General features: G+C 37.4%; 2 protein-coding genes and 1 pseudogene across 3 annotated transcripts in view; all 3 read left to right on the top strand.

Annotated features, from left to right (window-relative positions):
* LOC137882157 (CD82 antigen-like) overlaps nucleotides 1-12,360 on the top strand; it is a 28,623-nt gene extending 16,263 nt beyond the window's left edge. Inside the window, exons 4-9 of the mRNA XM_068724307.1 lie at nucleotides 5,840-5,961; nucleotides 6,313-6,387; nucleotides 10,045-10,143; nucleotides 10,507-10,680; nucleotides 10,791-10,874; nucleotides 11,044-12,360. Coding sequence (XP_068580408.1) covers nucleotides 5,840-5,961; nucleotides 6,313-6,387; nucleotides 10,045-10,143; nucleotides 10,507-10,680; nucleotides 10,791-10,874; nucleotides 11,044-11,121 — 632 coding nt within the window. The 3' untranslated portion in view covers nucleotides 11,122-12,360. The remainder of the gene's footprint in view (nucleotides 1-5,839; nucleotides 5,962-6,312; nucleotides 6,388-10,044; nucleotides 10,144-10,506; nucleotides 10,681-10,790; nucleotides 10,875-11,043) is intronic.
* A 4,339-nt stretch (nucleotides 12,361-16,699) lies between these two features.
* On the top strand, nucleotides 16,700-18,500 carry LOC137882130 (BTB/POZ domain-containing protein KCTD9-like; annotated as a pseudogene).
* LOC137882158 (progonadoliberin-1-like) lies at nucleotides 18,427-19,249 on the top strand. 2 transcript variants are annotated; one of them, XM_068724308.1, is made up of 4 exons: nucleotides 18,427-18,632; nucleotides 18,707-18,863; nucleotides 18,940-19,038; nucleotides 19,164-19,249. In XM_068724308.1, exons 1-4 carry the CDS (start codon nucleotides 18,565-18,567, stop codon nucleotides 19,209-19,211), a joined length of 372 nt encoding a protein of 123 aa, XP_068580409.1. In that variant the 5' UTR covers nucleotides 18,427-18,564; the 3' UTR covers nucleotides 19,212-19,249. The 2 variants fall into 2 exon arrangements, with proteins under 2 accessions (XP_068580409.1, XP_068580410.1); XM_068724309.1 differs by having other exon boundaries at nucleotides 18,429-18,632; nucleotides 18,725-18,863.
* Nucleotides 19,250-25,116: the final 5,867 nt, after the last annotated feature.

Here is a 25,116-nt window from a genome sequence, read left to right as displayed (position 1 = left end):
GGATTCCACTTACTAAGCTTGTTTTTTTGCAAAGAAACGTGTTCCCGTGTTTCATTTTTCTTGGAAACGCGAGTCATGTTTCCAGTCAGTTGTCGAGCAAATCTTAATCGTACTTTTGAAATGTTTTAGGGGGGAAAAACAGTGAATCGAGTAGTTTGTTCAGAGGTTGGCGCTTCAGGCGGTGCTTCACGCGTGGCTGTAATCCAGCAGCGAACAAGAGGAGGAGAGGTTGTGAACAGGAAACGAATCGAAGTCTCCTCGGTCGAGAAATGCAGCGGGATCTTCAGGAATTAGTTTTGATAGTTCTCTCATGTCGGCTAGTATTGGCCATGTTTCAAGATGTCGAAAGAGAATATATATATATATTGTGTTAAATATCTACCACATCAGATTGTTGCACAATTGACTTATTGTTCAATATTTGGACACGAACACGATAATTATTGCTGACCTCAATGGCAGCGTAAAAACCTTTTTTTTTTTTTTTATACAATTGTGCCTTTTCCAAACAGCTTTTCCAATGCGATACTTATTACGATACTTAAAATGAAGTTATAATCTGCGAAACCTTTCAGTGTAATTTAGTTTGTTTTTAACGGATAAGACTGGTGGTGGTGGTGGTGGTGGAGGAAGGAAGTAAAAGTCTGCTCTATGAATCCGGTCTTACTTATCTAAACTCTCTTATCACTAAATCGTGTTTTCGATCACATGAGCGTTGAAGACGGAGTGATCTGGTGACACAGGGACGATCATGCATGCGCTGTCTCTCGCTAGCTCGACGCTACGTTTCCTGGTCTAAATATTAAAGTGTTTATTTAATTCTGCATGTCTTCTGACTTGTGTAACAGATCGTGGATGATTTTAAATCGATGGCTACTAAGTGATTCCCGCTGCGTTTCACTGGCTTCACACGCGGCACTTTTCACATCACAGAAACTGGTTGTGACAGATTAATATACAGCTTCAGAGTCTCGCTCAGAGGCTGTGATTAACCCAAACATCTCTGCTCCGGTCCGCGTCTTCAGCTCCACTCTGCAGCTGCAGTAACGGCTGTTCTTCTTCTTGTTCTTAATGTAATTATTTAATCTGCATTGACTGGTGGATTTGGTTTCTACAGCTTGGAGCTGCATCACTACTCCGATAACAGACATTCCTTCGTCTTGTTTATGAGCCACGGCGACGCCGATGAAGGCCGGCGTGTGACGGTGTTGCCTTGAATGAGTCGAGGTCTGTGTGTTTTCACTGGTCTGTTGAGACTGCTCAGAAATCTGCTGGACACTTGTGTTTAACTGTCTGCTTCTTTAGGCCACAAATCTCTCTCTCTCTCTCTCTCTCTCTCTCTCTCTCTCTCTCTCTCTCTCTCTCTCTCTCTCTCTCTCTCTCTCTCTCTCTCCATCCCTGTCATTTCCATCACAGCTTCGTTTACTCTCCTGTTACTGACACAGTGTGAGATTAAAGAAATCAATTGATTTATAGGAAATACGCTTAATTGCTGAATCGCTGAGAAAGGTGTTGGAAGGCACTGGTGGAGGAAGTATTCAGGGCTTTTACTTAAGTATAAGTACTAATACCAAAATGAGAAAATACTCTGTCACAAGTACCTCAGATTTGTACTTAAAGTCACTACCAGGAACTTAAATTATGTGGTGATTCTGTTGGTCCCTGTGGACTAAAGTGGTCGTGTTTCACCAGAGTCCCTTTAGAAAACCTCTCATTTTACCGCAGCAGGGTCTGACAGCCTGCTCCTCTCAGTCCTGGTTCTGGTTCTCCCGTCCCTCCCTTCCCTCCAGCGGGTCCAGCAGTACGTCCTGGGTCTCCAGCAGCGTGGTGTCGGTGTCGTCTCCCAGAGAGGAGAAGCTCTGCTCCTGGAGGAGGACCCTCTGGAGCTCCACCTACTGTCCACGGTGGACCGGTCTCTGCTGGAGGATCCGGGTCTGTCCACGGTGGACCGGTCTCTGCTGCATGATGTCATCTGGTTTCACCAGAATCCGACCCGGTGGCGCCGATGACGAGCTTTAAGAACAACTCTATAGAAACAGACCATCTTCTCTCTGACGGTCTCTTTACTGATGGAGGTCTGATAGAGGATCAGGACTACACTGAGACTGGTTCACAGCCAGTTCAAAGATCCTTCCAAGTAAATGCACGTAGTTACATTCCACCGTTGTTGGTATAGATGTATTTTGAAGTCCAAGCTAGCTGTTTCCCACCTCTTCCAGTCTTTATGCTAAGCTAGGCTAACCACGCACACAGACTCCAGCTCTGTTCTGAACGACAATTTCTCTCATTTTTTTTTTTTTTTTAAACTATTCCCTTTAAATCAAATGACAATAAGAGTTTATCAGCGAGAGAGAAGAAGAAGAAGAAAGAGACGACCAGTGTGAGCGAGACAGAAAGGCTTCAAGACGACTGAAGAAGTGTTGATGCAGAGATATAGAGACAGACATTGAGCTGGTGTAATAGAGAGAGTGTGTGTGTGTGTGTGTGTGTGTGTGTGTGTGTGTGCGCTCTCAGACCAGCCAGCGTCACTGAGGACATTTGTCCCTCGTCCGTGGCCGCTCTGCAGGTGTCCTCCCCTCAGACACTGGGCTCTTTCTGCTCTGTCCAGCATCAACATGCATCACATCAGCCCAGTGCGCTCACCGCCTTACTCATCACTACACACACACACACACACACACACACACTCTCAATCACACACACACACTACATCACCAGTCTGTCCGAGCAGCGGCGGACGGATAGCGTGAGTCCAGGGACTTCATGGAGGACGGGAATGCGGTCATACGACTCGATCCGGAGAGTTAAAGTACAGTGGACAGTTTAGCTTTGTGTCTGCGCATAAATGAGACGTATTGATGCTCAATGGAACATTTTGTGGACGGAGCCGGTGGCCCGTCACCGATGATCACAGAGGGGGTTTGGAGGGAGAATCAATGAGCTGCCTGGTGCTGCTGTAACCTGATTGTACAGAAGACGCCGCCGGGTCCGAGCCAGACCTCGCTCACCCGTCCTCACCCGTCTGGTTCCATCCAACATTACAGTTTCAGACGATCAGACGGGTTGTAAACAAAACCTCCGCGTTGACAGAAAAAACACTTGCCTGACTGGAGCCATCCCATAATCCCATAAGCACATTTACTTCAGTGCAATTTTTTTGGGGGGTATTATTTCCATTTTGTGCTACTTTATACTTCCAACACATCTCGGAGGGATATATTGACTTCCTTTACTCCACTACATTTATTTTGAAGTTACTTTAGAGATTTACATTATTGATACAAAATACAAATCAAGTAATACATCATGGTGTATTGTTATAGATTTACCTGCCCAGCAGTATATAAAGTAGTTAAATTGAGCTGAATGTGATGAACACATTAATGCATCAATAAACCGTGAGATAAAACGGGTATATATGAATTTGAAAATGCACATTTCAGCACTTTGATGCCAACACTTTTGTACTTTTACTTGCGATCGATTTTGCTTGCAGGACTTTTACAGTGTAGTATTTCTACGAGCTAACTTCTGTATTTTTGTATTGTCTTTCTCATGTTTTTGTGACTAATGGGGACAACCACTTTTGAAATTGTGTCCGGTATTGATGGAGAACGCTGCAGAAGAAAGAAACTAAATGTGCTGCGCTGTAGTCGCTCAGGGGAAAGTCCGCTTCGTCACCGATTGTTATCACAAGTGTCTGTCGCGTCATGTGACCCGTTGCCTGAAGACAATGATGGAAACATGAGTGACGGTTGTATCTCATAATGGATCTGAGCTCGTCATCGGCTGAAACGAGCACTTTTAGTGGACGTACATTGAACAGTGAGTTTCCCCGAGCTGTTACATTCCAGCTCGTTTGGGTTCCAGGTGGATAAAACCAAAAGCTACACTTCAAGTAAAAGATCTGAGTACTTTTAATAAGATAAGAAAGAACTTTATTTATCCAGAGGGGGACTTGTTGTGTTGCAGTGCAGCACAAAGTAGGAAAGAGTGCAAATCCAATATTATCAATAAGGTGCAAAGACCGGATGTACACAGTGCGATTTAAATATCTACAGATGGGGTAAAAAGTACAATATTTACCTCTAAAGTGTGAGTATAAAGTACCAGAATACGGGGGGGGGGGGGGGGGGGGGGGGGGGGGGAGGGATCATTAATATTCATTGCATTTCACTGCACCTGCAAAATGAATAAAAAAAACCCATTTATCCCGAAAAAAACTCAAAACTCCAATTAAATGTTGAATTTGCTTAAGAAATCTGATTCTGAAAGTGACTCTGCAAGTTGACAAACGTACAAGGGCACGTACACACACACACACACACACACACACACACACACACACACACACACACACACACACACACAGAGGTTTTCATTTCCTGCCCCCCTCCCCCCTCCGTAGCCTAATTTTCCATCATAAACTCCCCTCGCTTCTCTTTGTCTCGGTTCGGAGCTGCGTGCCCTGGTTCACTGGTCCCCCGGGGGTATCCCATGATTCCTTGAGGCCATGAGGACTCAGCGAGATGGGGTGGGGGGGGGTTCAGTCTTTAAAACAGTGACATGAACCCGCTGCTTGTTCACAGTCTTTTTGTGTGACCCTGTGAACGTTCACCACAGCTGTATCAGGTTCTGTATTTCTGTCTCGGACCAAATGAAACTGTCTCTCTCGGTTCTCGGTTCTTGATGAGTCACGATCCGTCCACCAAGTGAACTCCCTCAATCCCAACGGGGGCCTCGAATTGTGGCCGAGCTCTCGTTTTAGCTCCCTGCGTTACGTTGGACCCTGATCACTCGACACAAGTAGAGCGCTGCAGCTGCACATTTGCTTCTAATTTCACTCTTCTTCTTCTATTCTTTTTTTTTCTTTTTTTTGATGATCACACATGTTGCTGTATCGACGAGCTCGTCTGCTTTCACAGTTTAGAGCGTTGAAAACCGATTTTAGATTCATTTTAAAAGCACATGTTAGTGAAACGCCACGCTGTTCTTCTCTTTCGCTCGATTGTGACGATAAAGCATGAAATTGACTTGTCAGATTTTTGTGTTTATTGCAGAATTCAATACGATGGAAATGAGCATTTTATGGACGCAGGAGGAGGTGACATTATTTTAAACCTCGGAAGTATTTCGCGGCCGATCTTTAATGTTTCTCTAAATTGCTTTTTTGCTGTAGTTGCTTTAGTGCCACAGCGCTATGCTCCTCTGGAGTCGAATGTAACGTTGGCGAAGGTTGTTGACGGGCAGTTTGTTTTCTGGACTCGATGAGATGAACGGGAGGATTCTCTCATCTGGACTGTTTTGCAGAGTGTGTCACACAGAAGCCTTTGTTTGACAGTGTTGAAGTGCACACTTCTCTCTTTTGTCCACACTCTGGTCGACTCAGAGGTTTTCCCCAACTCAGCATTGGGGCTACAACATATTTTTTGCTGTTGATTAATCTGCCAATTGCTTTCTCGGTTCAATAGATTATTATTTCACTGTATCGGTGAGGGAAGGGAGAACCAGAAGCGGGACTGAAGATGTTTTCTAAAGGGACTCTGGTGCTCGGAGAAACACCACTTTCCTCCGGCGGGGTCCGCCAAAATGAAACGCAAAAGAAAACTACCGTAAATGATGTGTCGTGTTTTTAGCTTTTTCTTATATTTGGACACATTTCGCTGTCAATTATTTGAGCGACTACTGCAGAATAGTTGTCTATTTAAGATCAACGTAAGAACGGTGGCTAAAAACGCTCCTGACGAAGGTTCAGTAGAGCCGAAACAAAAACTAGAAATCTCGTTTGTATCGCTCAACAGCTGTGATAACGTGCGGCCTGTGCTCTGTCTCCCTGCAGATAACTCCACGGCTGTAAAGGTGGCGTGCTACATCCTGATCGGAGTCGGCGCTTTCTCCATGCTCATGGGCTTCGTCGGCTGCTTGGGGGCCATTTATGAGATCCGCTGTCTGCTCGGCCTGGTGGGTGACCGTTTGTGTGTCTGAACACGCGTCTGTGAACGCTTGGCCCGATCATTTGAACATGATGATGAATGATGCAGCTGCGGTACAAGTGGAGGATGTACTGTGGACATATAATAGATTATTTTTTACCTCTGAATTTGAGCAGGAAGATTGTTTCAGTAATTCCTAAAAACAGCTGGTCAGTGTCGTTTTGATCAAACAAACAGGAGGGCATTTGTTGGGGACTACTTTCATCAAGCCTTGTTGGTTTGTTGAGATTTCTACCCTTAACTTACTGGTTTCCCTCATGCTTCACCACAGATGTTTGCAGGTCTGACCAGTCTTAACATCTGTCTCCTCTCTCCTCAGTACTTCACCTGCCTCCTGCTGATCCTCATCGCTCAGGTCGCAGCCGGCACGCTCATCTACTTCCAGAAGGACGTGGTGAGTGACGTCACTTCCTCCTCGTTAGTTGGTCTCACCTGAGGTGATTCTCACAAAAGGAATGTGTTGCGACACACCTGTAAAAAACAAACAAAACAAAAACACGCCTTTTATCTTCCACCCACGATGCGTCACAACAGGCACAACTATGTGCTGGGGCACGAAAACGACGAGTAAACGGTCAGAAGTGAGAGCGCGGCGTTCAGTGTTGTGTCGCCCTCTGGTGTTTTTAGACATTTTACAGATAAACAGGAAGAGCAGCAGGAAGAGATATGAATACATTAATCTTGTGAATGTTTTTTCAATGTGGGTTTTCTGTGTTTTGGCTTTTTATAGAACCTTTTATAGGTTTGACAGTAAGCTTTAAATTGTTTAGATTGTATCTACTGTTATTTGTCTGCCTGTAAAAGTCTCCATTTTCGCTTCAGATATGGATGAAAGGTTTACTGATGCTACATGACAAATATCATATGGAGCTATTTATTGGAGTCTTTACAGCCTCTTCCTCCTCTAAGGAGAATGAGACACAACCACACTTTGATGCACTTTGATGCGTCTATAACGACACAGAAGGACGAGTTACAACCGAGCATTAAAAGATCTACTAATTGGTTCATGTGCAAGTGTCCTGTTGGCCCCTCTGGATGAGTAATGTCTTATTTTTAGTACAATGTTACTTTGCAGCCCTTTTGATACCAAGAGCAGCTTCTGCACACTTTTCATCTGCCCACTGTTCATATAAACATCTGAAGCTATATTTGACCTGGACGCTCCAGTAATTAACTACGATGCAAAACATCTGCCCTGAGACACGACTTTTATGCAACGGTCCTGTCACATGAGTTACTGTAATTACCGGTTTCCGACTTGTAATTACCGTTTATGTCAACATGCAAATTGTAATTAAGGCTGAAAGCTTTGAAAAGAATACGGAAGCGCCGGGAAATGTAAACAAACGTACGTTAAGAGTGACGTTGGCGGTAAATAAACCCCAGTTTAATGGATTTAGTGTTATTTTGTAAATGTGAATTTGCGCGTCGTTAACGTGTAAATCTCTCCTACTCTTCACTTCCTTCCATCCTACGTGACATGAATACAACGTTACATTTGAATAACTTGAGCTCATGATCATTCTCATTCCTAATAAATCTGTGGATTATGTTAACGGAATAGTAAAAACAGGACCATAAAGAAACAAACAATAAAACATCTTAAAAACACACAGAACTACAAACACGAGGCAAAGCAAAGGCAGTTTAAAGTAGTAAGTGGCTTTTTTACCGCAAAGAAGAGCATTAACATCTGAAAACAATGAGCAATACAAAAACAGAATTACAACTTAAGATAGAATAGTTCAAAAATATATTTTTCAAATATGATGAATGAAATAATAATAATAAGAAGAAGTTGTGCGTTGTCCCAAATGCTTTAAAGGAAATAAAAATCCAGGCACAGGAGAACAACAGAGCATTTAATTCAGATTTTAAATATAAATATCATATAATACGCATCTGTCTCTCTCTTCTGTTTTTATATATTTTTAAAGAATCTCTTTTAGGTTTTGTTTAAAGTCGACAGTATTAATAAACCTTATTATTCGACTGAGAATTGTTGAAATTCTAGTTGATCAACAAACCGTTTCAGCCATGTAGTCTTTTGATATGTATGAACTACAAATATGGAGTTAAAGGCCTCAACAGATCGGGGGCGTTTTTTTCATGTGATTTATTTGCAGTATTTTTTTTTTTATATATTGTTGTTTATGTCATGAATACTTTCACGCAGAAGGACAATATTATGCTGCAACCAGGACTTTTTTTTTTAGCTTTCGCACAGCGAATAAAGGCGAAATCTAGCAAATCTATTCCAAAATGTATTGAAAAAGTGTTGCAGCTCTAATATGAATAGTTTCTGATGGAAAATATTTGTGTATTTTATTCATCCTACCCTCGGTGTGTAAAGGTGCACATTTACAAGATTTCTTACAATTGCAGTAAATAAAGAAAACGGTTTTCCTATCAAATCAGTACTTTTAGCTCAACTTTCAAAAACGTTGCAGAACCTGTAAACTAAGGTTTTTCAGCTGCAAAACTCCACCTGGACTGTAGTTTGAATGACGAGACTTTGTCTTGATTTATAGGAAATGTGACCAAAAACTGTTGAGACCGACGCCGGCTTAAATGTGACGTAATGGTCTCTCACACACAATCCCACAAACATAGAATAATTATGTGCACGTTTATGATTTTCCCAAGCAAAAGAGTGCAAGAAAACCTCCGACTTGGACCAGAAGTTTGAGTTTGTCCTCGTTGATCCAGATGTCCAGATGCATAAATCATGTGAAAAGGATGAAACGCTACAAAAAGGAGTTCTGTTCTGCAGAGTGCAGACCGATCTCTGTTTATTGTATCTGAGCGTTTGCTGGAAGCTCTCGGACTTCTATTCAGCCGCCGTGCTTCTCTGCCAAATAGTGGTTCAAGGAAAAACCTCTATTTGGAGAAAATAGGTCTCCAGTATGTGTTCACTGGAGACCTTGAGTGTCTCAACATTCTTGGAGAAAAGATTTAGCAACAATTACTCTCAGATTTCCTGCGTCTGGTCGTTATGTAAAGGTGCTGCTATAATCGACTCCTGATTGTAATGTTTCTGCAATCATACAGATATGATTTCACAGCTCTTAGTGCCAAATTCTTCTACACAAGAATTCACAGCTCATGTTTGAGTTGACAAACCAAACTCGTGCAAAATATATTGTGATTACTGAGAAATTAAAATGATAAACCTTTTTAATATTGTTAAATGTCCACAAGATTCACTCTATCTTAAAATTAATTAAACTTAAAGGAATAGTTTGACATTTTGAGATATTTTATGATCATTTACTGTCTTGCAGAGAGTTATACAAGAAGATTGACACCACTTTCATGTATTTATCTTAAATATAGAGCTACAGCCAGTTAGCTAAGCTTAGCATGAAGACTGGGGGAGACGGCTAGCCTGGTTCTCTCAAAATAAATTGTTTTTACATACAGATTAAACAAGCAAGATATAACATGTTAACTATTGAAGGTAGGTACATTTTGTTTCCTTAGGAGAGAGCCAGGCGGGCTGTTTACTCATGTTTCCAGTCTTTATGCTAAGCTACGCTAACTATCTGTTGCCTTCAACTTCATATATAAAGAAAAGTCATTCAACAGTGGTATCAATCTTCTCGTCTGACTCTCAGCGTGTCCATTGTGAGAGAAAATACTTAACAAACGGCTCTTTTTTCACTCTGAGGTAATAAATGTGTTTAGATCTTTTATAGTGCAAGTTTTCACGTTGTTTTCTCACCTGAATTTGGACACTAGAGTTTCTTTAGACCTACTAAGACCTCCAGCAGTTTCAGTTGTTTTTCTCCAGACATGTTTCATTTTTCAACTACTAGATGCTCCTTTTTTATAAAACCAGCTTCACACATCCAAATGTTCACTAGAAAGGAAAAGAAAGACACAAATTCTCTCCAATATGGATCCTAGACACAAAGAAACTATAAACAGCATATAAAACGCATGTCTTCACTTCAGCTTGAGCTCCAGCTGACTTTTGCTGAATCTGTATTTCGCATCATAAGACGTATATATATTTTATGAACGCCACAAATCTGTTTCCTCTCAGTTGAACGAAGAGATGTCCAAGATCGTCACCAAGGTGCTGGACGGCTACCCCGGCAACAACTCGACCACAGAGCAGGCCTGGGACTTCATCCAGAGGAATGTGAGTTGGAAGAACTAATCTGGGGTCAGATTCATGCTCTTTTAAAATACAAACTAAAGATATAATCACAGATCAACAGAAACATGACACGCACGTCACACTGAAGTGTTCCTGTCAATAGAAAGTTCAGTCATCACTGAACACTTTGCTTTACACAAACCTATCCTCCTATTAAAGGATTTATGCATGGAAAAAGGAACCAATATCACCCGAGAGGGAGTGCGGTTGTACAAATAACAAATAACTTAGTGCCTCATTTACACTGCGGCCAAACTATTAAAGACAAGAAGCGCTGCCAAGGGCTGCTTCCACTTCAGACAGCCTCTGATCTTCTCACCATTCTCTCTGTCTGTCCCTCTCTAGATGGAGTGCTGTGGCTGGACCGGCCGTCTGGACTGGGAAGGCAACATGGTGATCGTCAACAGCTCCCAGCTGCTGTTTCCCTGCTCCTGCCAGAACATCTCGCTCGTCAGCGGTAACTTCTCCGACAGCGGATTCTGTGAGGCTCAGACGCCCGACTGGCCCGTTTACGACGCGGTAAAACAGCTTTTTTCTTCTGTATATTATGTCATACCTGTTAACTGTCGCCTGGCCGTGTTCCTCGTCCATCCGTTCCTCTGATATGTTTTGGGATGATTCTGCTCTAGGGTTGTTCTACCAGCGTGGAGAGCTGGCTCCTCACCAACATCGGGGTCGTCCTGGGTATCTGCCTCGGAGTGGCTCTGATTGAGGTAAAACCATCATTCGTGAATTATGTTATTGTCTGTTTTTAACGTAGTGTTCAGGCTGCTATGAAAGCTGTCAATCGACCAAAAAAAAAAAAAAAGAAGAGAAGGAGAAATATGTGAAATGTATCGACGGTATAAGATGTATTGATCCATATGTGTTTTGGTTTGACAGCTGCTGGGGATGATCTTGTCCATCTGCTTGTGCAGGAACATTCACACAGAAGATTACACCAAAGTGCCAAAGTACTAAAGTGGAGGAGGTTAACTGGTTGAGCTAAACAGAAACACAGAAAGAGAAAGAGAGCAAATAGTAAAAATAATGCATTTTTGTTTCCCTTCCCTGTATTTCATGAAACATTTTGTCCAAATGTAATATAATTAGTCTTTTGCTTTTATATTTTGTTAGATTATTCTTCCGTCTTTTTGTTTTTGTCAGCCCAGTTTTTCTTCGGAGCACTTTAGAGATTTTTTTTTTTTTTTTGGGATCAGAGAGCCGTGCTGAAAATGTTTTTGATTAAATCTATTTTAGAGGAACTTGTTGGAGTTTGGTGTAGAGAAATGATGGATGAGGCTGCCTGTACATCCTCTCGGGCTCAGATTATAGCGTCTCTGTAAGTTATCGTTTCACGGTTTTAGTTTTCCCTAAAAAATCTGAAGAGGAATCATGTTGATTGTCTGTGACGACAGAATTCAACGCTAACGTTTGAGAGACGACTTGTTTGGACAACTGGAAAATCCACCTTGTGTGTGTGTGTGTGTGTGTGTGTGTTTTTATTTTTTATTTTTATACACCAGCGTTTTGAGTTATTGTGAAATGTTTTTAGTACTTTGTATATAATTTTAGTCATTTTTTGTGTGAATTTGAATCCCAAAAATTCTGCCAGGGTTTTCTTTAGCAGCTGGTTTTAAAGTCTTTTTTTCACGTTTGCTTGATTTTGTTCTGGAAATAATAGAAATAATGAGGTACTAAAGAGGAAGATTTACGATGCTTGTGTTTTGAAAGTATCACTCCCAGTTTACAATTGTCAATGACGACAAGCAAGACGCTTTCTTTTAAGGTAGCTGTTAGTTTATATTTTACCCACTTTAATGGAAAAAAACCAGTTTGAGGAGTGACATGTTTCTTTTAACCATTTTTGAAGTATGTGAACTTTAAAATATGAGGAAAACGGGACAATTATTTTGGAGCAGAAGAAGTATTTTTGGGGAGATCCATCTTGGAAATTTGTTTATACATAAAAATCATTTGAAATTCATTTATGTACAATTTTTAACTTTCAGCCAAGATGTTGTGGTGTTTTTATAATGTACAAATCCACCTTCCTGTTTTCTTTTTATGTACAGTCTGTATGAAAAACATCCCATTAACCCTTCTAATAGTTACTAAAACAGAGAGGGTACGTATGCTTGTAACTAGATGGACTTCTGGTAGCTGGATTAGTACTCACAACATTCATTCTTTCATTTTGCCAATAAACTGATTACAGTAGTTTGTTTGTTGTTTGTTTTCAATCCTTAATCCACTTCCTCTTAAAGGTACAGTGTGCAATCTTCAGCCACACCACTAGATGCCACCCAATCCAACAGCCTACTGAATACCCCTCCGCTCACTCCTTCCTCTCTGCAGGAGTCTGCAGTAAGGTAACGCCTATGGCCGAGCTCAGCACATCTCATAACGTGAAAGGGTTCCTCTGTAGCGGTGAACACACTTGAACTCCGCTTATTGTTTTGCTTCACCAGCTTGTTTCTAAATTATATATTATTACAGGTTTAAATTCATTTCATATTTGTAAAAAAAAAAGAAGCTGGAAGTGGCAAATTCCTAGTATAGTATGTCATGATAACAACATAAAAAGGCATACTACACTATGTCATAACAAATTTCAGAGTGAGGCGTTATTATATATTATATATATATTTATATATATATATATATATTAGGGGTGAGTTTGGGTTATAGTATAGTATGCCAAAAAAGTTATAATAATGTCACAGTATGCATGTCGAGAAAGTCAGAGGCTGCGGTCTAAAAGTCAAAGAAATGCCTCCTAACGTCTCTTCCTAACCACTTTTCCTTGACCATATAGAAATCATCATGGGGTCGAGGAAAGGTGTGAAGGAGGATTCATGAGGAGTTAGGAAAAGATGCCGAAACTACAATGAAGGACTACAAAATGCGCAAATAAAATATGACACCATGTAATCTGTTACCAGTGATCATGCAGGGTAACAGATTACATGAAACTGTTACTAATATCAATGAAACTGTTCAATATCAATATTTCCTTTGTGCAGTAATGTGGATTCAACAGTTCGGTTATATTGTGCTTTTTAACAGTTTAATAATCTATAGCTTCAAGCTAGCTAGCTTGTTTTGTTTCTCACTGATGCTTCTTTATTATTAAGAAAGATCATTTGTTTGACAGTTTGTTATATATATGCTCTTGATTTATTTGGTATTCTTGTTTTTTTTGCATATTTGTTACGCGTTCGAAGTAAATAAATACATACAAAATGAAACGAAAGGAATCTCGCTGTCTATTCATATTCTTCAACATCAATGCTATTATTTTATGACTATGAAAATAATCGTTGAACCTGTGTACCATAAGTATATCGTTTGTTTTCATGGACGGCCGAATGGCGCGTCACTTTAAATGACGCCGCCGCAAGGAATTATGGGGCGACGTGAACTTCTTTCCTTTGGTAAAGGACGGTAAAGTGTTTCCTATGCTAAAGGAACTAATAAAGGAATCATTGACGCACCTTTCCTAAGCATTTAGAGAATTCTTAGAGCTCTTATCATGGCGGCCGCTTAGATACTAGATAACCTTCCTGAGCAAAAAAGGACTTTTTGACCGCAGCCCTAGTATAGCATGTCTTACAAAGACATAATAAAGACATAGTATAGCATGTCTTACAAAGACATAATAAAGACATAGTATAGCATGTCTTACAAAGAGATAATAAAGACATAGTATAGCATGTCTTACAAAGAGATAAAGTCATAGTATAGCATGTCTTACAAAGACATAATAAAGACATAGTATAGCATGTCTTACAAAGAGATAAAGTCATAGTATAGCATGTCTTACAAACACATAATAAAGACATAGTATAGCATGTCTTACAAAGAGATAATAAAGACATAGTATAGCATGTCTTACAAAGACATAATAAAGACATAGTATAGCATGTCTTACAAAGACATAATAAAGACATAGTATAGCATGTCTTACAAAGACATAATAAAGACATAGTATAGCATGTCTTACAAAGACATAATAAAGACATAGTATAGCATGTCTTACAAAGAGATAAAGTCATAGTATAGCATGTCTTACAAAGAGATAATAAAGACATAGTATAGCATGTCTTACAAAGACATAATAAAGACATAGTATAGCATGTCTTACAAAGACATAATAAAGACATAGTATAGCATGTCTTACAAAGAGATAATAAAGACATAGTATAGCATGTCTTACAAAGAGATAAAGTCATAGTATAGCATGTCTTACAAACACATAATAAAGACATAGTATAGCATGTCTTACAAAGAGATAATAAAGACATAGTATAGCATGTCTTACAAAGAGATAATAAAGACATAGTATAGCATGTCTTACAAAGACATAATAAAGACATAGTATAGCATGTCTTACAAAGACATAATAAAGACATAGTATAGCATGTCTTACAAAGACATAATAAAGACATAGTATAGCATGTCTTACAAAGACATAATAAAGTGATAGTATAGCATGTCTTACAAAGAGATAATAAAGACATAGTATAGCATGTCTTACAAAGACATAATAAAGACATAGTATAGCATGTCTTACAAAGACATAATAAAGACATAGTATAGCATGTCTTACAAAGAGATAATAAAGACATAGTATAGCATGTCTTACAAAGAGATAATAAAGACATAGTATAGCATGTCTTACAAAGAGATAAAGACATAGTATAGCATGTCTTACAAAGACATAATAAAGTCATAGTATAGCATGTCTTACAAAGACATAATAAAGTCATAGTATAGCATGTCTTACAAAGACATAATAAAGACATAGTATAGCATGTCTTACAAAGAGATAAAGTGATAGTATAGCATGTCTTACAAAGAGATAAAGTCATAGTATAGCATGTCTTACAAAGAGATAAAGTGATAGTATAGCATGTCTTACAAAGAGATAAAGTCATAGTATAGCATGTCTTACAAAGAGATAAAGTCATAGTATAGCATGTCTTACAAAGAGATAAAGTCATAGTATAGCATGTCTTACAAAGAGATAAAGTCATAGTATAGCATGTCTTACAAAGACATAATAAAGTCATAGTATAGCATGTCTTACAAAGACATAATAAAGTCATAGTATAGCATGTCTTACAAAGACATAATAAAGTCATAGTATAGCATGTCTTACAAAGAGATAAAGTCATAGTATAGCATGTCTTACAAAGACATAATAAAGTCATAGTATAGCATGTCTTACAAAGAGATAAAGTCATAGTATAGCATGTCTTACAAAGACATAATAAAGTCATAGTATAGCATGTCTTACAAAGAGATAAAGTCATAGTATAGCATGTCTTACAAAGAGATAAAGTCATAGTATAGCATGTCTTACAAAGACATAATAAAGTGATAGTATAGTATGTCTTACAAAGACATAATAAAGTCATAGTATAGCATGTCTTACAAAGACATAATAAAGTCATAGTATAGCATGTCTTACAAAGAGATAAAGTCATAGTATAGCATGTCTTACAAAGACATAATAAAGTCATAGTATAGCATGTCTTACAAAGAGATAAAGTCATAGTATAGCATGTCTTACAAAGAGATAAAGTCATAGTATAGCATGTCTTACAAAGACATAATAAAGTCATAGTATAGCATGTCTTACAAAGAGATAAAGTCATAGTATAGCATGTCTTACAAAGACATAATAAAGTGATAGTATAGTATGTCTTACAAAGACATAATAAAGTCATAGTATAGCATGTCTTACAAAGACATAATAAAGTCATAGTATAGCATGTCTTACAAAGAGATAATAAAGACATAGTATAGCATGTCTTACAAAGAGATAAAGTCATAGTATAGTATGTCTTACAAAGACATAATAAAGTCATAGTATAGCATGTCTTACAAAGACATAATAAAGTCATAGTATAGCATGTCTTACAAAGAAATGAAGTCATAGTATAGCATGTCTTACAAAGACATAATAAAGTGATAGTATAGTATGTCGAAAAAAGTCCACAACATGAGGAGTTTGTTCGCTTTCTTCTGGCATCCCCCACCAAGTCAGAGCTTCTCTGTCAGGAACAGTAGAATTAACACGTTTTCATTCACCCCTTCATTTCACCGCATCGAGTCAACATTTGACGCCGTCACTCTCACTGGTTTCAGGGTCTTAATTTCAGGGGGTGCCGATCTGTCCCGACTTTGATTTTGCGCTGCAACAATTTCAAGATGGCGAATCTCAGCCGCTGTAAACCCCCTGACACGTGCCACATACAGTATGAGCATCCTCAGTGCAGAATGTTCTCAAAAATCGCAATGTGTGGAAGCCACCTTTTTCTTATCCTGTGGTAGTTGTGTGTAATTTTTGTGATATTTCTTTATTTGTTGGCCTTCCTGCTGGTGAACAGTGGAGGTCACGCCTATACTGCCCCCTCAGGTGTATGGAGGAAGAGCCCCTCTGCTCTTAAACACCTACTCTCACACTCACCTCATTGAAAAAACAATAAGCAGAGTGTCTGGTAACTTAACATACATTACTTCTAACTCAATATGAACTTACCTGAACGTTATGAATGCTGTTGATCTGTGTGGGTTTTTTTTTTTAAATGGGGCTGACTTACAAAGGGGTGAAGATGCTCTGTTCCAATGCAGAGGGAGCTCCTCTCAAAGGATGCAATTTTGAAGATCCATCTGGACTGAAGACCAACCTGGAAGGTAAACAAAATACGTAACAGTTAAACATACGTAGTCATGGTTTTATAATCAGGTGCTAGACTGAGAGGAGTTGACATGGAAGGAAGCCAAATGACCGGCATCAACCGGCAAAAAAATGCAAAGCTGAAGAACTGCGACCTGCGGGGGGGGGGCACTTTATCAGGGACCGATCTCGAGGTGAGTTAGACCCTCAGACGGGATTATCTCTGAAAGCACTCATGCTGACTCAGCTGGTAATCTTATCTACTGCAACTTTCTAGGACCAAAGAGGAAAATGAACAAGTAGTTGATTCAATGGGTACAATTAATTAAGTCTTGATTTAAATCATTTTTTTTTTCTGCATTAGTAAATGAAAGTGTTGGAGATTGATTTGTAGAAGACTAGCTTTTCGAACCTGAAGTGTGCACGTGATAATGAATTCACATATTAAATCAGTAGGGTTCACTGATTCTTTTTTCCTGTGGGATAACATAACATGTTGGCCATACATGTTGAGGGTTTACACAAGCCTTTGAACAGGACTGGACTACAGCACAGCAGCTGTGGTTCTTAGGCTGCTGGTTGGACGAAACAAGCAATCTAAATAAGCATATGTTGGGGTATACACTAAAAGGATTACAAATGACAGGCAGATGTATTGACCATGAAAATAATCGTCGCCCCATACATATACAGTTCTCCAGTTACATTGCAGGCTTTTCACACCCATTTAATATTTCTGTTTTACTGCTTTTTTTGCAGAACTGTGACCTGTCCGGCTGCGATCTACAAGAAGTCAACCTGAGAGAGTCCAATGTGAAAGGAAGAGTTTTGAAGAGATGCTGACCCCTCTGCACATGTCAGAGTGTCAGATAACTCAGCACACACACACACACACACACACACACACACACACCGGTGTCCAGTGTGAGGCCACAGCTGGCTTCTTTATTGCTCTTTCCTCCAACCTCTCCTCCAGTATATTCCCCGACTCTCACTCTTGTATTATTGTCTCACTGTATTATGTTGGCGTTAAATATCTTGCACTAGAATTTATCCAGGGTTGTCTATATATGTTTGTACGGGAGGATGTTTTCAAATGTTCAGCTGCATATAGAAGGTGTCACTTACCAATACCTGTGTGGTAACATATTCCTGTTTAAGTACGTAACCTAATTTTGCTGCGTTCAACGTATTACAAAGGAAGCAATGCAAGCCAAAGCCATAACAATATAGCACAGTCTAAAAGACTAAGGGTGCTGTTAGTGCACCGCGAAACTACGCGTCAGGCTCGCTTCAAACACGGCTGTGAGGTTTCTCCTAAGAATGAACGATGGAGGCAATCATATTGTGTGTTTCACCTTTGAGCGAGAACATCTATGGCTGAGCTCTGGTTATTTATTTGAATACATCTCACTGAATGCAATATGGGGCAATGGTTGGCTTGTGTTTAAGACAGGGAGTGGTGGAGGTCTCCCTGTCTGTGATCATTGCACGATATATTTCCATTTATTTCTGTTATAAATAAACTGTGTCTCAGTTTTTGAATGAGCAGTGTTTTGTGCGTTCAAAATGTGTCGTAAAAGGGGACCAGACAGGAAATGGAGCTGGAAACGGTCGACCCCACGCAGCGTTGGAAGTCACCATTAAAGTGTTGCCTAATCCCACTTTGTGAAACCCCCCCCCTGCGGTGAAGTTGCGGGCTAAAAGGAAGGGAGTAGGCCTATATAAACCTCGGAATGAAGTGTGCAGCAGGAGTCGCAAAGGACAGCGGACAAGAGGAGCCTGCCTGCCTCGTGAACAGAAGGTGAGAAACCATGACAGTGTTTGGGAGTATATGTTTAAAAAAAAAAACGTAATATGCTTATACAATATTTGCAGTCTTTTTCCCCCCATCAGAATGGCTCCAAAAGCCTTGGCACTGTGTCTGCTGCTAGCGGGGGCGATGCTGCCACAGGGCTGCTGTCAGCACTGGTCGTATGGACTGAACCCCGGAGGGAAGAGGGATCTGGACAGCCTTTCGGACACACTGAGCAATGTGAGGGTTATGCAGTTATCGTTATGTTATTCCTCAGGCTCATGGCTATACTCACACGTTTCTTTTTCTGCTGCAGCTAGTTGAGGCGTTGCCGCACGTGAACGCACCCTGCAGGGTTTCGCGTTGTGCAGAGGAATCACGTGTTGCCCAGATGTACAGATCGAAAGGATTTCTTGTAAGTTTTGCTCATTTGTAATTCTGTTTATTATTATTTTTCTGTTGACTACTACAGTGTCATCTGTCTATCACCTTATGGTTCTGATAAAGTTTGAATTTATTCTCACTCTTGTTCTCTTTCAGGGCAGTGCCAACGTCAGGGAAGATGGACACACAACATACAAAAAATGATGATTGTTTGATTCTACAATAAATATTATATAAGCATATCACCATTGTTGTGGGTGTTGCTCGACATTCTATATTTCCAAATCACAAATGCAAGCTACACTCCTTTACTTTATGAGGCTTCTGCTCTACCTCTAAATGTCTCAACAACTCAACCAAAATACAAATTCACTGCAATGTCTTGGATGATTATGATAAACATAATACAGTAGCTTGCAGGTGATGTGTGCATACATTAATTTGGTGTTAAATGCAGGATGTTGGACTTATGCAGAGCATGTTTTTGTCAATATAACTGCTAGTAAGCAGGAAGACCAGCATGTTAATGCCTTTGAAGATAATTTAGGGTGACGGCATTAGTTTTGTGTTTCTATTAAGTACATGGTCTTTTGTCAGTTTTCTCAAATGACACGATTGTTATACGGGGGACACGCTTTTTATATCACAAAACAGTTTAAAACTTGGGCTGCTGGACCTTTGCTGTTAAAGAAGTGAAGGTGAGGCTTCGGTCTTTGTGAAGGCGTAGAGTGACAAATATACACTATACAAATATACAGAGTCCCTTTTTGCACTGTTTGATGGCAATATAGGCGAGTAATGTTTCATGCATGGTTGAGGAGCTTGTGAATACACCAGGTGTAACATCAAGTTATGGGTGAGAGACCTTTGTGCAATCCCCCACTGTGATTTTCAACCGCTGTGCCCTGAGAGATCATCAGGGGTGCCGTGGGAAAATGTCCAATTTTACTTAATTGGTCCAAAAAATATATTATTATTATATATATATATATATATATATATATATATATATAATAATATAATAAATATAATATAATATATTAATATTTAATATAATATATTAATATATAATATAATATATATAATATATATATATATATATATATATATATTATATATATATATATTTCATTTGCCATTGTTGAGCGTCTGAGCCTGCACTATAGTGTCTGGATAAGTAATTAAATACTCTTCCATGCCAGTGGGTGGCAGTAGGTAGCGCAATAAGGACCTTGTTCATTATGAATGAAATGATGCGCGGGAGAGGTTGCGGTGAAGAACAGAGATGGAGAAATGGTTCAAAAAGACAAATGCAGACTTTTAAACCTTCTAACCCTGATGAAAAGTACGAGAGGTGGTACAAAAAAAGAAAAGGCACGCTTGGTGTGTTCATTCATTCATAGTATGATTGAATGAGTAATTCATAGTATGTCGAAAAAAGTGATAGTATAGCATGTTGAAAAAATTCATAGTAAGTCGAAAAAAGTGATAGTATATCATGTTGAAAAATGTCATAGTATGTCATGTTGAAAAAAGTCATAGTATGTCGAAAAAAAAGTCATAGTATATCATGTTGAAAAATGTCATAGTACGTTGAACAAAGTCATAGTATATCATGTTGAAAAATGTCATAGTACGTTGAAAAAAGTCATAGTATATCATGTTGAAAAATGTCATATTACGTTGAAAAAAGTCATAGTATAGCATGTTGAAAAAATTCATAGTATGTCGGAAAAAAAGTCATAGTATATCATGTTGAAAAATGTCATAGTAAGTTGAAAAAAGTCATAGTATGTCGAAAAAAAGTCATAGTATATCTTGTTGAAAAATGTCATAGTACGTTGAACAAAGTCATAGTATGTCGAAAAAAAGTCATAGTATATCATGTTGAAAAATGTCATAGTACGTTGAAAAAAGTCATAGTATAGCATGTTGAAAAAATTCATAGTATGTCGGGAAAAAAAGTCATAGTATATCATGCTGAAAAATGTCATAGTACGTTGAACAAAGTCATAGTACGTTGAACAAAGTCATAGTATATCATGTTGAAAAATGTCATAGTACGTTGAACAAAGTCATAGTATGTCGAAAAAAAGTCATAGTACATCATGTTGAAAAAATTCAGAGTATGTCATGTTGAAAAAAGTCATAGTACGTTGAAAAAAGTAATAGTATGTTGAAAAAAGTCATAGCATATCATGTTTAAAAATGTCATAGTATGTCAAAAAAAGTCATCGTACGTTGAAAAAAGTCATAGTATAGCATGTTGAAAAATGTCATAGTATGTTGAAAAATGTCATAGTACGTTGAAAAATGTCATAGTATATCATGTTGATAAATGTCATAGTACGTTGAACAAAGTCATAGTATATCATGTTGAAAAATGTCATAGTACGTTGAACAAAGTCATAGTATATCATGTTGAAAAATGTCATAGTATGTTGAAAAAAGTCATAGTATATCATGTTGAAAAATGTCATATTACATTGAAAAAAGTCATAGTATAGCATGTTGAAAAAAGCCATAGCATGTTGAAAAATGTCATAGTTTTTTTAATAAAGTCATAGTATGTCGAAAAAAAGTCATAGTATATCATGTTGAAAAATGTCATAGTATGTTGAAAAAAGTCATAGTATATCATGTTGAAAAATGTGATATTACATTGAAAAAAGTCATAGTATAGCACGTTGAAAAAAGCCATAGTATGTTGAAAAAAAGTCATAGTATATCATGTTGAAAAATGTCATAGTACGTTGAAAAAAGTCATCGTATATCATGTTGAAAACTGTCATAGTACATTGAACAAAGTCATAGTATATCTTGTTGAAAAATGTCATAGTACGTTGAAAAAAGTCATAGTATGTTGAAAAAAAAGTCATAGTATATCTTGTTGAAAAATGTCATAGTATGTTGAAAAATGTCATAGTACGTTGAAAAATGTCATAGTATATCATGTTGATAAATGTCATAGTACGTTGAACAAAGTCATAGTATATCATGTTGAAAAATGTCATAGTACGTTGAACAAAGTCATAGTATATCATGTTGAAAAATGTCATAGTATGTTGAAAAAAGTCATAGTATATCATGTTGAAAAATGTCATATTACATTGAAAAAAGTCATAGTATAGCATGTTGAAAAATGTCATAGTACGTTGAAAAAAGTCATCGTATATCATGTTGAAAACTGTCATAGTACATTGAACAAAGTCATAGTATATCTTGTTGAAAAATGTCATAGTACGTTAAAAAAAGTCATAGTATATCATGTTGAAAAATGTCATAGTATGTTGAAAAATGTCATAGTACGTTGAAAAATGTCATAGTATATCATGTTGAAAAATGTCATATTACGTTGAAAAAATTCATAGTATGTCGGAAAAAAAGTCATAGTATATCATGTTGAAAAATGTCATAGTACGTTGAACAAAGTCATAGTATATCATGTTGAAAAATGTCATAGTACGTTGAACAAAGTCATAGTATATCATGTTGAAAAATGTCATAGTATGTCAAAAAAAAGTCATAGTATATCATGTTGAAAAATGTCATAGTACGTTGAACAAAGTCATAGTATGTCGAAAAAAAGTCATAGTATATCATGTTGAAAAATGTCATATTACGTTGAAAAAATTCATAGTTTGTCGGAAAAAAAGTCATAGTATATCATGTTGAAAAATGTCATAGTACGTTGAACAAAGTCATAGTATAGCATGTTGAAAAATGTCATAGTATGTTGAAAAAAGTCATATTACGTTGAAAAATGTCATAGTATAGCATGTTGAAAAAAGGCATAGTATGTTGAAAAAAAGTCATAGTATATCATGTTGAAAAATGTCATAGTATGTTGAAAAAAGTCATAGTATATCATGTTGAAAAATGTCATAGTACGTTGAAAAAAGTCATAGTATGTCGAAAAAAAGTCATAGTATATCTTGTTGAAAAATGTCATAGTACGTTGAACAAAGTCATAGTATATCATGTTGAAAAATATCATATTACGTTGAAAAAAGTCATAGTATATCATGTTGAAAAATGTCATAGTACGTTGAAAAAAGTCATAGTATGTCGAAAAAAAGTCATAGTATATCATGTTGAAAAATGTCATAGTACGTTGAAAAAGTCATAGTACGTTGAACAAAGTCATAGTATATCATGTTGAAAAATGTCATAGTATATCGAAAAAAAAGTCATAGTATATCATGTTGAAAAATGTCATAGTACGTTGAACAAAGTCATAGTATGTCGAAAAAAAGTCATAGTATATCATGTTGAAAAATGTCAGAGTATGTCGAAAAAAAGTCATAGTATATCATGTTGAAAAATGTCATAGTACGTTGAACAAAGTCATAGTATGTCGAAAAAAAGTCATAGTATATCATGTTGAAAAATGTCATATTACGTTGAAAAAATTCATAGTTTGTCGGAAAAAAAGTCATAGTATATCATGTTGAAAAATGTCATAGTACGTTGAACAAAGTCATAGTATATCATTTTGGAAAATGTCATAGTACGTTGAACAAAGTCATAGTATATCATGTTGAAAAATGTCATAGTATGTTGAAAAAAGTCATATTACGTTGAAAAAAGTCATAGTATAGCATGTTGAAAAAAGGCATAGTATGTTGAAAAAAAGTCATAGTATATCATGTTGAAAAATGTCATAGCACGTTGAACAAAGTCATAGTATATCATGTTGAAAAATGTCATAGTACGTTGAAAAAAGTCATAGTATGTCGAAAAAAAGTCATAGTATATCATGTTGAAAAATGTCATAGTACGTTGAACAAAGTCATAGTATGTCGAAAAAAAGTCATAGTATATCATGTTGAAAAATGTCATAGTACGTTGAACAAAGTCATAGTATATCATGTTGAAAAATGTCATAGTACGTTGAACAACGTCATAGTATATCATGTTAAAAAATGTCATAGTATGTTGAAAAAAGTCATAGTATATCATGTTGAAAAATGTTATATTACGTTGAAAAAAGTCATAGTATATCATGTTGAAAAAAGCCATAGTATGTTGAAAAAAAGTCATAGTATATCATGTTGAAAAATGTCATAGTACGTTGAAAAAAGTCATAGTATATCATGTTGAAAAATGTCATAGTACGTTGAAAAAAGTCATAGTATGTCGAAAAAAAAGTCATAGTATATCATGTTAAAAAATGTAATATTACGTTGAAAAAAGTCATAGTATATCATGTTGAAAAAAGTCATAGTATGTCGAAAAAAGTCATAGTATATCATGTTGAAAAATGTCATAGTACGTTGAAAAAAGTCATAGTATGTCGAAAAAAGTCATAGTATATCTTGTTGAAAAATGTCATAGTACGTTGAAAAAGTCATAATATGTCGAAAAAAAGTCATAGTACATCATGTTGAAAAAATTCATAGTATGTTGAAAAGTCATGAAAAAAATGTCCTTGTTTTTTCTGACTCACACCTTGAGGTGGTCTGCTATTAACCTGAAGTGAAATGATTTTTTCCTCTAAAATCTGATCTGAAATTAGACAAATTGTCTCATGAATGTGATTTGAAGTTATCTCATGAATGAGATCTTGAAGGGCTTTAATTTTGAAATGCTACATCAGAATGTCCTTGTTCTCTCTGAGTCACACCTTGAGATGGTCTGCTAGTAACCTGAAGTGAAATGATTTTGTAACTATGCACCATTTCCTCTAAAACAGGGGTCTTCAACGTTTTTCAGGCCAAGGACCCCCAAACTGATAGAGAGATGGAGCAGGGACTCAATACTATATATATTGTATAAATTTGTTTTATATTAAACTGGGCCTAGTGCCATGTATAAACATACCGTATTGTGCATTCAATACTAAGCTATTCAAATAATACACAGGTTCATATATTCATGCTTTTATTTTAAACATAAACATGGAAACAAAAATGAGTGATGGAGTATTCGTGCCACTGCGATGCATAAACATACCTGTTATCTTGCATACAATACTGAACTATTAAAATAATGGACACGTTCATGTTTGGACCCCCTGTTGAAGACCTCTGGTATAGTTTACCATAAGAGTTATAGGATAGTAAGTTATAAAAAGTCATAAAATACTATACCATTTAAAAGTCACAGA

Source organism: Cebidichthys violaceus, unplaced genomic scaffold, assembly GCF_023349555.1.
Source record: "Cebidichthys violaceus isolate CVI_PGR_0920_01 unplaced genomic scaffold, fCebVio1.0.p SCAF_30, whole genome shotgun sequence".
Taxonomy (NCBI): Eukaryota; Metazoa; Chordata; class Actinopteri; order Perciformes; family Stichaeidae; genus Cebidichthys; species Cebidichthys violaceus.
The sequence above is the reverse complement of the archived record's forward strand: the minus strand, read 5'-3'. Positions and strand labels throughout refer to the sequence as shown.

Excerpts from the sequence above, each read along its gene's own strand:
- LOC137882158 (XM_068724308.1), top strand. The coding sequence starts at position 18,565 with ATGAAGTGTGCAGCAGGAGTCGCAAAGGACAGCGGACAAGAGGAGCCT. Across the intron at positions 18,633-18,706 it reads GCCTGCCTCGTGAACAGAAG|TCTTTTTCCCCCCATCAGAA; the intron begins GTGAGAAACCAT and ends CAATATTTGCAG. Across the intron at positions 19,039-19,163 it reads ACAGATCGAAAGGATTTCTT|GGCAGTGCCAACGTCAGGGA; the intron begins GTAAGTTTTGCT and ends GTTCTCTTTCAG.